The sequence below is a fragment of the Trichophyton benhamiae genome (genome assembly GCF_000151125.1).
Source record: "Trichophyton benhamiae CBS 112371 chromosome Unknown contig01206.0, whole genome shotgun sequence".
In the NCBI taxonomy this organism is placed as follows: Eukaryota; Fungi; Ascomycota; class Eurotiomycetes; order Onygenales; family Arthrodermataceae; genus Trichophyton; species Trichophyton benhamiae.
In genome coordinates this window covers 13,274-25,462 of record NW_003315084.1, presented here as the reverse complement: position 1 = coordinate 25,462, position 12,189 = coordinate 13,274, and the positions used below count along the sequence as shown (strand labels likewise).

The 12,189-nt window shown below is 53.1% G+C and overlaps 3 protein-coding genes across 3 annotated transcripts; all 3 read right to left on the bottom strand.

The window, feature by feature from the left end:
* Positions 1-397: 397 nt before the first annotated feature.
* On the bottom strand, positions 398-1,848 carry ARB_02715 (uncharacterized protein; the record flags this gene model as incomplete). Its single annotated transcript, XM_003010937.1, has 4 exons — positions 398-646; positions 713-1,237; positions 1,312-1,458; positions 1,525-1,848. 4 exons carry the CDS (start codon positions 1,846-1,848, stop codon positions 398-400), a joined length of 1,245 nt encoding a protein of 414 aa, XP_003010983.1.
* Positions 1,849-3,918: 2,070 nt separating this feature from the next.
* ARB_02714 (uncharacterized protein) lies at positions 3,919-5,399 on the bottom strand (the record flags this gene model as incomplete). Its single annotated transcript, XM_003010936.1, has 2 exons — positions 3,919-4,520; positions 4,574-5,399. The coding sequence occupies 2 exons, from the start codon at positions 5,397-5,399 to the stop codon at positions 3,919-3,921; spliced, it is 1,428 nt and encodes a 475-aa protein (XP_003010982.1).
* A 1,160-nt stretch (positions 5,400-6,559) lies between these two features.
* On the bottom strand, positions 6,560-12,133 carry ARB_02713 (uncharacterized protein; the record flags this gene model as incomplete). Its single annotated transcript, XM_003010935.1, has 5 exons — positions 6,560-7,114; positions 7,180-11,283; positions 11,329-11,507; positions 11,564-11,854; positions 11,959-12,133. 5 exons carry the CDS (start codon positions 12,131-12,133, stop codon positions 6,560-6,562), a joined length of 5,304 nt encoding a protein of 1,767 aa, XP_003010981.1.
* Positions 12,134-12,189: the final 56 nt, after the last annotated feature.

Sequence of the window (12,189 nt, the reverse complement as noted above, 5' to 3'; positions counted from 1 at the left end):
CAAAAAGGAAAAGGGAGATAGATACCCAAGTATCGGTAAGCCTCCCTTCCTTTCCTCACTGCCGCTGTGCCCCCTGCCGCTGTCTCTATCGTTGTCGTTGTCGTTATCAATAAACGCGGGCGGAAACTCGAATAAACACAAAAGATTCGCGTCTAAAAAAGAGCGCTTTAAACGCGTGGTCACATGATGTTAATATGCTTATTACTAAGCAGATGGCGCTTTCCAGCTCCAAAAAGTCTAAATTGACAGCTAAGTTTATATTTATTTACTTATCGTTCTCGACGACGAAAATCTACAACTACCCACGTATACCTGGGCAGAATGATACATATTATTCATAACCTCGTGTTCTAGGGGAATGGCGTGATATCTCATGCAAGATAAATACAACAGCCCCTTAATCGCATCCATACTCAAGCGGGGCGGGTCCCTCAATGAACGTAGATCGTTCAGAGAGAGCAGTTCCATTCCTACCCTTCCAGACCTCCTCGACAGGGAGAACACCGGATCTCTGGATCTTCTTTGCGATCTGCTCCACTTCGGTCCAGACACGAAGCACGTTTTCTCCAACGAGTTTGCGGGCCTGCTCCTCAGTGGCTCCGGCTTCAAGGACCTTCTCAATAAGATATGGGTACTTCGAAACGTCCTAAGCTCGAACTCGTCAGCGGTCTTTTGCTTTTTATTCTGCATGTCAGTTGTGTTGGGAACTTACCTCGAGTCCCTTTGGAAGCTCAGTGGTGCCGTCATAGTCGCCACCGAGACCAACATGGTCCCATCCGGCAACTTCCGCAATGTGGAAGATGTGCTTGACAACGGTGTTGACATCCGCAGAGTCGGGGTCATCGACCTTGACGAAGCTGCTCACGAAAGTGACCATGACAACACCGTTGTTTTTGGCAACGGTCTTGAGGACGTCGTCTGGAACGTTGCGCAAGTGCTTTGAGACTTCATAAGCGGAAGAGTGGGAGAAGATGACGGGTGCCTTGGTGATCTTCAGAACGTCTCTCATGGTTTGATGAGAAACATGCGAGAGGTCGACGAGCATGCCCAGGCGGTTCATCTCCTTGATCAAGGCGGGGCCAAAGTCAGTCATGCCCAGGTCAGGCTTGCCGGCTCTGACAGTGGAAGCAGCTGTTGCCCATGCATTGTCGCAGTTGTGGGTGAGAGTCATGTAGCGAGCTCCAGCGTAGAAGGCCTGGCGCAAGGCCGCAATGGAGCTGCCAACTTGGTGGCCACCCTACATGTACATCCGGATTAAGTATGCATGTAGGTAAGGGGCCACACACAAAAAAAAAAAAAAGGGTACCATACCTCAATACCAATAAAGCTGCCGATTTTACCTTCTCTGAAGGCTCTCTTTGCGCAGCCAGGGTTGTCGCAGTACATGAGATCCTTGGAGTACTTGTCTACAAGTCGTCTTGCAACATCGATTTGTTCTAGAGTGTCCCTGGTCGCAAACTATCAATGATACCCACATTAGCGCTGGACACAATATCTCAATGAGATACATGCATCATTTCGTACCTTTGGTGTATTAATTGGAGCGTTAGGGTCCGAGGGACAAGCAATGAACACACTCCAGAACTGTCCACCCATGCGACCCTTTCGCATTCGGGGTAGATCGGTATGGCCCTTTAGTGAGGTTTCAAAGGGCAGCTTCCCGTCATAGATCTGGTCGTTGGTAGACCTCCTGATAGCATAAGGGAGGTCATTGTGCCCATCTATCAGCGGAGCGCTTCTAAGTACTCGCTCAGCACGCTTTGCATAATCTGTCTGAGGCACAGTGGCGGCACCTTGTACCGGTACAAGACTGGTGAGAGCCAGGAGCGAGACAAAGAGGGCAGCCATTGTGTGAATGTATAAATGGAGAGGAATTGGCTGTTCGTTGCCTGAGAAGCTCAAGCCATAGAATCACAGCCGGGACATCCGCACATTTATAGACATTGGAGGAATCTAACCCCAGTCCAGAATCAACAATCGGGCATCCCTGGCAGCTCAACGCCCTTCCCCTCCCTCGTATATTTAATTAATAATGGCAACCCAGCGCTGGCATCCAGAATACACCAACAGCGAGCTCATATTGGTCTAAGCAGCGGGCGAGTCAAGGAATGCCGACCGTCAAAAGCTGCTTAGAGGGATCGACAAGAAAGTATGAACAGCGCCAGCTAGGGTGTGCCGTTTTCTAGCTTCGTCGCTAACTGGGGAACACGATATAGGTAAAGGCTAAAAATCCTTTGATATTGCTGCTGCTGTGCCGTCAAACTGCCAGGGCACGGGAGTGTGACTCCATAGTAGGCCCATATTCTGAGCACTGCTCCATACTCCGCTACGACCACTGATCCATCGTCGATGCCAGCACGAGAGCGCCAGCAGCGGAATTCCTAAAAATTGACAGCACCCCGAGCTTCCTCATCAAGGCGTTATCATGTGTGCGAGCACGCCAGCGGCCAGGTAGGGGCCCATGTAGGGTCCATATCGACAGGGAGCAGGCTGGCCAACAGTGATAAAAGCCCCATATACTCCGTATGACTCCTTAACTTTTTGATCCCACGAGATGGCTGGAAATATCAGCATCGCTGGCTCTTGCTCTTGAGCGATGCCATATTATCTCCGTAACCCGTAATCCGTATTCCGGACTCCGTGTCCCCCTATCAACGACAGAGGCCGCGCCGGGCCAGAGCTCTGGGCTCGGGATGCTGTTCGTGTGCCGGAGATGGACTGGCAAGGAGGTTACATTTGGCCCCATGCCTATGCCGAAGCCGTCTGCCAGTTGGGCGTTGGTCGTATCTAAGATTTTCCGCACATCCCCCGGACAGCTCTGCATCATCGCAAGGGATCGAGTTGCTCCACCAGCTAACAAGCAATGCATCCATGAAAGAATTTAACCGAAATATCTCTTGGACGCGGGGAATCCCTCATCCCGGCCAAATCCTGGCTATACACGGAGGCGCTATCTCAGGCAGACATCCTGGCCTGGATACTGGCAATTGGATAGTTACACCCCTGGTTATCTGCTTAGTGGTTAATCACATATCGCCACATAGTGAGCAGTCATTCCTACCTATTACACGCTGATTTACTGTGACTGAATTCCTTCGAGTCCAGCTATGAGCTCCCTTGTCGAGCTGTCATCCATCCGTCATCTTCTCAATAGTTGTTACTTGCCGTTTCTCCCAGAATCACACTCGTAACATGGACCATCTGGTACGTATAAATTTGCAAGATATATCAAAATATTTTGGAAATTACTATATGCCGATGATACGTCGATCATTTCACTCGGGCACCCATGGATTTTTATATTTTCTAAATTATTTTATTATATTAGGGGGATTCTGATTCTTCCTGAGCCATGAGAATCTATTCCCGTTGTATTTCCCGGATGAATACCCCAGATATGCTGAGAGATGTCATATTTTATGCCAGTAACTAAAATATTTCTTCGGAGTACTCACTAGGCTACATAATGAACAAATCAAACTATCAATTGGAATTATGATGCTTGGTTACCCCTTTGCCGAGGCAGGATGTGACTCCGGAGCAGCTTGTCTCTCACATCTACAAGCGACGGTCAACTCAGCAGTCTACACACACAACGAGCGGCCATTGAACAGCCGGCCATTGAACACATCAACTGACTCACCCTTTGCACTTGTGGATCGCATGTTAACTCCGCTTGTTGCCTTCGGAGTTGATCCAGACCCCAGACTATTACATATCATGTGCCTTAAAGAAGGAACATCTTTGCACAGTTCATGATTTGAATGATCACGAATAAATGTACCTTTGTGAGGTTGTTTACTCCGTAGTCATGCAGCAGGTGATGATGATGTATGGAACTAGCATATACATGTAACTCATCAAGCTCGCTCGTTCATCTATTAATTTTACAATTCAATGCATCTTAGATCAAAGGTCTCAACTCATGGCCAGCCAGATGAGAAGAGAAGATATCAAGCCAAGCACCAGGCCAAGTCCAAGGATTACCGTAAGAGGAAGAAAAGCGCGGTCTTCTGCCTGGACCATCTCGTCAATTTGATCCTGGAGCCGTTCGCCCATTGCATGAAGGGAGAATTCTCTCTCAACCCGCTGTTTTGCAAAGGCAGCCATATCCTGACGCTCAGCAGACGACATGCGCTGCAGAACATAATTGATCACTTCTGTCCAGCCCGAGATCTCCTTCGATGATCTGAGCCAGCCGGTTTTCCCTTCCACAATGGTTTCTAGGGGTCCGCCGGTGTTGTCTGCGAGAACAGGCAGACCGGCATACATTGCCTCGACGGGGACGATGCCAAAGTGTTCGTATGAAGGGGTGTAGAGCAGTAGACTCGAGGAGGAGAGCAGGGTTTCTTTAAATGCAGATGGGACAGAAAGGAGGAACAGGACGTTTATAGAGGCTGGGACGGACATGGCTGATACGACGGTTTGGGAGGTAGCTGTTTGGAAGCCGAGTCGAGTAGCTAGTGCATCCAGCTCTTTATGATACTGTACGTTTTCCGAGACTCGATTATCATAGCCGCCTATAAGTCGTTAGCAATGCAACGCCAAGTTAATTAAGAAAGAGGTAACACACCAGCGATAACCAATCGTGTGCCCTTTCTATCCTCCTCCGCAATGCCATGATACGCATGCAATGCAAGCTCGATATTCTTCTTCCTTTCAAACCGATTAATACTCAGCAGTATCTTCAGCCCACCCCACAGCTCCCCTCCATCATCAACCTTGGTCACTGATACCTCCTTTGTGCTTCTGCCCGTGTCCACACACGGGTAAACAACCTGTACATCCTCGCCGGTATTCCCAAACACCTCCCGCACCACTCCGCCCGTGAACCGAGAATTAACCACAATCCTATCAGCGGCACTCATCGCCCAGCCCTCAAACCAATCGAACGGGTAGCGATAAAGCATCTTCAGCGTCCGCAGCGCCATACCACCCTCCCCTCGCCGCGCAAGCAACTGGTCCGGGAAATGGCAATAGAACAGCGTGCGCTGTTTCTTCGTTTTGCGGCGCATAGCTAGGTCCCTTAACGCTCGCAGCACAGGCACACAGGCCGGAACCTGGTCGACTATGAAAATGTCGTGCATTTCGTCGTCGTTGGTGGCCGTGCTTTCGGAGAGGTAGTAGATCAAGCTGAGCTGGCGCAGTATTGCCATTAGAACGTGGAATCGGCCTCTGATGTGTGCGGGAAACAGCTTGTCGCCGTGTACGCGCACATCCAGCGTTCCATCTCGGGCTTCCTCGAAGCAATGGCTCTTGTCGCGGTGGGAGGTGTAAATGGTTATTTTGTGGCCGCGGGCTTGGAGGGCGAGGGCGGCGTCGAGGATCAGGCGTTCTGCGCCGCCGATGCCGAGGTCGGGATGGACGAAGATGATGTTATATCGTTTTCGGTCTTTCATTATCACTGTATCTTCTCTTCATATTAGGCACTTGATCAATTGTTCATCTTCAACTTCGTCGTCGTCGTCGTCGTCGTCGTCGTCGGCTTTGTTTACTTGTTAACTTTCGCGGATGAAGTCATACCGCATCACGTGATATCAAAAAGCCGTTAAGGAGGAAAGTTACAACATTCGATGGCATCGAAGTAAATAGATAGATACATCTAGACGGCATCAACTAATTACTAGAAGGGAGAAGGAGGAGAAGGATATAAGATAATAATAGTAATAAACAATAAGAATAGAGTAAAAAAAAGTAAGTAGAGTAAAATAAGTAAAGAAAAAAAAAAGCCCCCCGGGGCCAGGACATTCTGTAATCTTGAATCTTCTCTTCGTCAACAAATAAAGTAGGGGTTGGTTATGCCGTGCCGTGCCGTGTATGACTTGGATAAGCAGTAAACAGCTCGATGAAAAAAAGAAAATAAGTTACTAAGATTAAAAGAAAAGAGGAAAGGGGAGGGAAAGAGAAAAGAAAAAAGGGAGGAAAAAACGGGGTTAGAAAAAAGAAATAAACTATTAGAGAAATTCCGGCCGTAAGCATAAGCGTGGAGGGAATCTTGGATCTGTATCTTTATAAGGGGAGAATCAAAGTAGATAAAAAAAAAAACGTCATTTAAGTCAACGGTCAAGTGCCAAATCAGTCCAGTCCGTCAAATCGAAACGAAGTAGGAAAAGAAACAGGGCAGGGGGAGTGTGTCCTCTTTAGCATCTAATCGTAGAGCGGGCAGGGCAGGGGATGGGAGGGGAGGGGGGAAGGGCATTTTATACACAGCTGACAACAATCGCAGGAGCAGAACAAGGGATATCAAAAAAATAGCAAATTATAGGGGAGAAAAAAAAGAGAAAAAAAGGAGATAAATAAGAGAAATCCAATCCAATCCAATCCAATCAACGTAGAGGGAGGAGGGAGGAGGGGGGAAGTATAAAAGGAAAAAAAAAAAAAAAGGAAGACAAGGAAAAAAAAGGGGACGGTTGTAGATGCCTGGTCGATGGAACATCCGTGTATTCCATCAACCACATCATCGACTCCGACTCAGGCTCAGGCATAGCAGACTCATCAAACGGCGTGAAAGACAATAAAATACAGACATAAAGCAAGTGAACAAGTAGAAGAAGAAAGGCTAGAAGCAGTTGAGGGTGCTCTTCTTCTTCTTCTTGCTGATGGCATTCATCTTCTCTTCCAAATGGGCGCGGGCAGCCTCAGCTTCTCGTCGAGCGCTTCGTTCCTCCTCGACAGCCTGCAGAGAGAGACGGGCCGAGTTACGCTCCGATCGCAAGGTGGTGACTTCTTCCTCGAGCTGCCATGCTTTCTTCTTCCATAGTTCCATGTCTGATTTGACTTTGTTGCTTTGCGCCTCGAGGTCGCCGAGGGCTTCTTCGAGGGTGGCTGTGAGCTGCTTCTCGGCATGCAGGTGTTTCTCGATGGTGCGGATGCGGGCTTCTTGGTCCTCGACGAATTGGTTGTTGGCGAGTTCTTTGCTCTGGTGTCGGGATGAGGGCGGCGAGATGCTTGCTGGATTTGCGGCAGCGGCGATATTGGGGAGTGGAGGGAGCGGGATGGCGGGTGGTGGTGAGGGAAGCGAGGCTGCGGACGAGCTCTTGCGGAGGTTGGTTGAGATGGAGCCGGAGCCGCGGTCGATGTGGCCTCCTTCCGGCGAGATGGGGCGTGTTTGTGCCTGTAGATGTTAGAATACGTTCATTTTCAAATATCACTTTCAAAACGGTGGTGGGGGGGGAGTACCTCCAGCTGCTCGATACGAGCACGATAAGTCTCAATCTCCTTGTCATGCGCGGCAATCTTAGCCTTGGCCTCTTCCAGGGCCATGCTCTTCTCGGCCTGGATGACCGAGAGTCTGTTGTTATGCTGGTCAAACGAAGAGGTGATTTGCTCCTCCAGCTCCTCGACAAGACGGATGCTCTTCTCCTTCTCGGCCTTGATCTCCTCTATAGTCGCCTCCTTGGCAGCAATGGCTTCTTCGTGGTTAGCCACCAGCACGGCTAGATCGTTGACCTTCATCTCGTGCTCGTTGGCCTTGTTCTTGAGGTCGACGACCTGCTTCTCGAGCGCGGAGTGTGTCTCGGTCTTCTCGTCTAGCTGGCGGGTCAGGGACTCATTAGTGTCCATGAGAGCAGAGTACTTCTCGGCGAACTGGTCCTTTTGCGAGAGGACGTCCTGAAGTTGGTCCTGCAGGGTAAAGGGGGTGACGGGGCTTTGAGTCTTGAGCAAGGAGGAGATTGTCTTGAGAATCTGGGCCGATTCGTCCTTGGACTTGGTGAGTTCGGCGCGGAGGTCGTCGAGAGCGGCTTCGTGGGCGGCGGCCTTTTCGGCGAGCTGGGACTCGAACTGAGCTTCGGCGGCGGCTTTGGTTTTGGACTCGAGTTCGAGGAGTTCGCGTTTGTGCGTGAGCTGGAGGGTTTCGAGCTGGGCCTGCTGAGCTTCAACGGTGGATTTGTGTACTTCGATGTCCCTGGACAACTCGGTTACACGGGCCTTGTGCGAGGCCAATTGGTCTTCTGAGCCAGCGAGGTCGTCCAGAGCAGCGCGAGAACCGTCGCGGTCGCTCTCGAGAGTAGCAATCTTGGCCAGATGTGCTCCTATAGTGGCCTTGTGGCCGTCGATCTCCTGTTTGAGGCTGTTGACTAGCTCCTGGTGTTGAGATCTCTCTTTCTCCAGGGCATCAGCGGTGGCAGCGGCTTCATCAGCAGACACGCCACCTTTACTGCTGCTGTTGGTACCACGCATGGCATCGACGTTGGCCAGGGAGGCCTCGAGCTCGGCAACGGTGGCCTTGACTTGCTTTTCTGATGCTTCGAGGCGGCTCTGGACTAGAGCCAGTTCCTCGGCAGTCTGGCGGTGTTTTCCTTGCCACTCCTCGACTTCCTTGCGTAGAGAGTCTAGCTCGGCCTTTTGCGATTCAACGAGGGCGTTGACGGACTTTAGTTCCTCTGCGAGTTCACGCTCTTTAGCTTCGTGGGCCTCTCTCATCTCGTTCATCTGTCCCTCGGCATTGACGATCTGGTCACGTAGCTGAGAGACAACGGTCATGTCGACGGGCGAGACGGACTGCAAGCTGGATCGTTCGCGGGTAAGGCCAGAGATGATGGTGGCCTTGGTCTCCATTTCCTTCTTGACGTTCTTGTTCTCGGCCTCGAGGGCCTGGATGCGTTCCATGCGAGAGTTGAGTTCGCGCAGGGCGGAGTCGATCTTCTGGTCGAAGCTCTGGAGGGTTTCGGGGCGGCCCTCGAATTCCTCGGCGGCCTGGATGCGGAGAGCCGAGAGGTTCCTGTGGGCGCGGTCGACGGTCATCATGCTCTGGCTGGTGATGCGGCGGATGACATTTGGGGTGTGTGGAGGCGAGGAGGCGGCGTTCTTGTAGCGGGTGACTTCGTCCTTGAGGCTCTCGAGGAGGGTGAGGCTGTCTTCGTGCTCCATCTGGAGTTCGTTGAATTTGCTGGTGACAGCATCGAGGGCCTGTTGATGCTCAGCCTTGAGTTTCTTGACCACATCACTTTCTTCGGAATCATCTTCTTCTTCGCCTTGGTCTGCTTCTTCAACCTCTGTATTGTTAGTAGTGGTGGAAGAAGTGAAGGATGAGCTGTTGGCCTGCTCTGCCGAGGACAACTCCGAGGAGAGCGAGCGTGATGTTTGTCCACCATTGGAATAGGAGGAGACCGAGACTCCATTGCCATTGACCCTTGGACGGCCGTTCTGAGCGAGCTTGGTGTCTAAAAAAGCGACGGCAGGCTGGACGGGGTGCTGGGACCGCTGGCTGTGGCGGATCTCGTCCATGGCGTCCTGGAGCTCTGCCATGGCGCGCAGGGACTCCTGGTATTTTGCGTTGAGCAGGGCGTACTCGTTCATGGAGTGGTCGTGCTGGATGCGCAGGTCGAACAGCTCCTGGGTGACGCTGTCGAGTTTTTCAGCGACGAACTGAGACTGAGCAGCACTGGGCGTGTATGGCTCTGGTTCGTCGTTTTTGGCATCTTCATCATCGTCATCGTGGGCGTCTCTGGCAAAGGTAGAGTTGGTAGGGGTAGCTCTCTCGAGGGCAGCGAGGCCGGCGTCGTCTCTGGCGAGGTCGAGGGCGGTTTCTTCCTGGATAGAAGACGGGGTGGAGCCGTCGGCCAGGAGGAGGTCGTCGTCGGACTCTGGGATGGCGGTCTCGACAGCTTCGGTGAGGACGTCGAGCGAGGGCGTCCTGGTGCGAGTAGTCTTTTTGGGTCTGATGGTAGAAGCAGAGCCAGCTGAAGACAGCTTCCTGGAGTCGTGGATGCCAACAGCAGAATACTCTGTAGGATACTCTGCAGAATACTCTGACCTGGAGTGACCGTTCTGGACATGGTCGAGTTCGTAGAGGAGGTTGTCGAGCTTTCCGAGGCTTCGCTGGCGGTCGATGACATGCTCGAGGCGGTCCATCTCGGACTGCATGAGCTCCATGTCCTGGTCAGCCTCGGCGAGACGTTCCTCGAGTGTAGAGATATAGTCCTCGCAGCTGGCTTCGTTCTCTCTGGCGCGGTTGAGCTCCTTTCTGAGCTCTGCGACGATGGCAGCGTTCTTCTCTTCACCCGTAGCATGGCTGTCGAGTTTTGACTCGAGGTCGTGCAGGTAGCTCTCTGTGTTGGCCTCGCGGTCGAGCATCTTCTGCATGCGGGCCTGGAGCTGGCCGTTGACGGTCTCGATGTAGGCGCATTTTGTCTCTCGTTCGAGCAAGGTGCTCTCGGTGGCCGAGAGGGAAGCTCTGGTCTGGGAGAGGGAGGACTCGAGGGACTGGATGGTCTTTTCGTACTCCATGACGACCTGCTCTACGGACTCGGCGAAGGAGTGGGACCGCTTGAGGCGCTCCATGGAGGCGTCCCCTCCGTCGTCGACGCCATTGCTGCTGTCTGCTGAGGGATCGGACTTGGTGAGCTCTGAGATGAGCTTAGCATGGCGCTGGCTGAGGGCGGTATAGCTCTCCTGGACGTCGAGCAGGTGGTTCTGGAGTTCCCGCTCGCGCTCGTTCTGGCGGTCGGACCGCTCCTGGGGCGTGAGAAGGGCACGACGATCCCTCTCGCCCCCGTCCGCGTTACGAATCTGCTGGCGGAGAAAGGCGACCTCAGCCTTGAGGCGTTCGATGACGGCCTGCTTGTCGCTCTCGTCTGTAATCTGCTGGATGCGAGGCTTGGACTGGATGGCGCGGGCCCGCTGGGCGTACTGGACGGTGTTGAGGGTCTCTGAGAGATGGAACTCGGGCGGAGTGACGCAGGCGATCATGTAGGTGATTGCGTTACCACCGAGGGAGTCCTGGAGCAAGCGGGTGAGCTTGGAGTCGCGGTAGGAGACGTGAGCCCCCTGCTGGCGGGAGGAGAGCTGGGAGATGACTTTGCCCAGGCTGGCGAGACCCGCGTTGATGGAGATGCCTTCTTTGGCACGCTCTCCCGAGGCCCCCGTGTTCTTGAGGCGTTCACTTCCGGCCAAGTCGACAAAGTGCAGTTTACTGTCGATGGTAACGTGGTCTCCAGATGTAGATGAGGAGGAAGAAGAAGCAGGATCCGGCATGGAGAAGCGTTTCTCCTGGGCAGAGAGCGGCAGGCCGGCTGAACCGTCTTTGCGCTGGACGAGGTTGATGCTGAAGACGGCGTGGGAGCGAGAGGATTTGGCGTTGATGGCGGTGGAATCAGTCTGGCGGATGGCCGAGCCGAAGTTGAGGGCGTTGATGAGGTCGTCGACGGAGTTGATGGCGACCTGGTGGAGGCCGGTGAGGATGATGCGGCCCTTGGTGTCTTCGCGGATGGTGACAGTGTTGCGTTCTCCGGGGGGTGTCGACTCTGGCAGCAGCAGGTCTCTCAATTGTTCATTATATATCTATATCGTTAGTATCAGCGAAAATAGAGGGAGGAAGAGGAATACCTCGACGTAGGTTGCTCGCATCTGCCAGGGCTTGTCCGAGACACGGCCAAAGGAGGAGGCAGAGGAGTATCTCTGGGGCGTCCGCAGGCCGGTCACTGGGGAGCCGGAGAAGCTCCTGTTGTGCGTGGGCGAGCCCGTCAGCTTCTCAAACAGCATCTGCGCCGCCCTCGGCACGATTCCTATTTATTATATTAGTGAATATATATCAATTGAGTAGAATAAGAGAGTGAGGTACCCATTGCTTTGGGGTCGTGTTGTTCTGAGGGCCCCGAGGTGCCCATGGTGTAGGACTTGCCCGCGCCCGACTGGCCGTAAGCGAGGATGGAGACGTTGTAGCCCTGCATGAAGGAGTTGACGCTGTCGTGCAGGTAGTCCCAGATGCCCTCCTGGTCGACGCTCTCGCCGAAGACGCGGTCAAAGACGAAGAGCTTGCGGCCCTGGGGGGCGTCGATGGCGAGCGAGGTCGGCGAGGTGACATGGACGGTCGGCCGCTGGAAGCGCTGCGGGATCAGGTCGAAGCCCGGGTCTGATTGCTGCAGGGGGGGTCTAACGCGGACGACTAAGGACTTTATCAGTAACATATTCATGCAGTGTAATGAGTATAATCAGTGTGATGTGATGGTAACGTACCAACTTTGACGGCGGTCCTGGCATCGTCGTCTGAGCTGCCGCTGCCGCAGTGCCTGTTGGAGTTGGCGACGCTGCCGACGCTCATGCGACTGCTGCTCCGCGACGGGCGCATGATGAGACTGACGGGACGGTTGAAGGCAGCGCGGGAGGGCGAGGCCGGGGGGGACTGGGCCATGCCCTCGATCGAGATGGAGATGTTGCTGTCTGTGGGTGTCTGTGGATGTTGCTGCT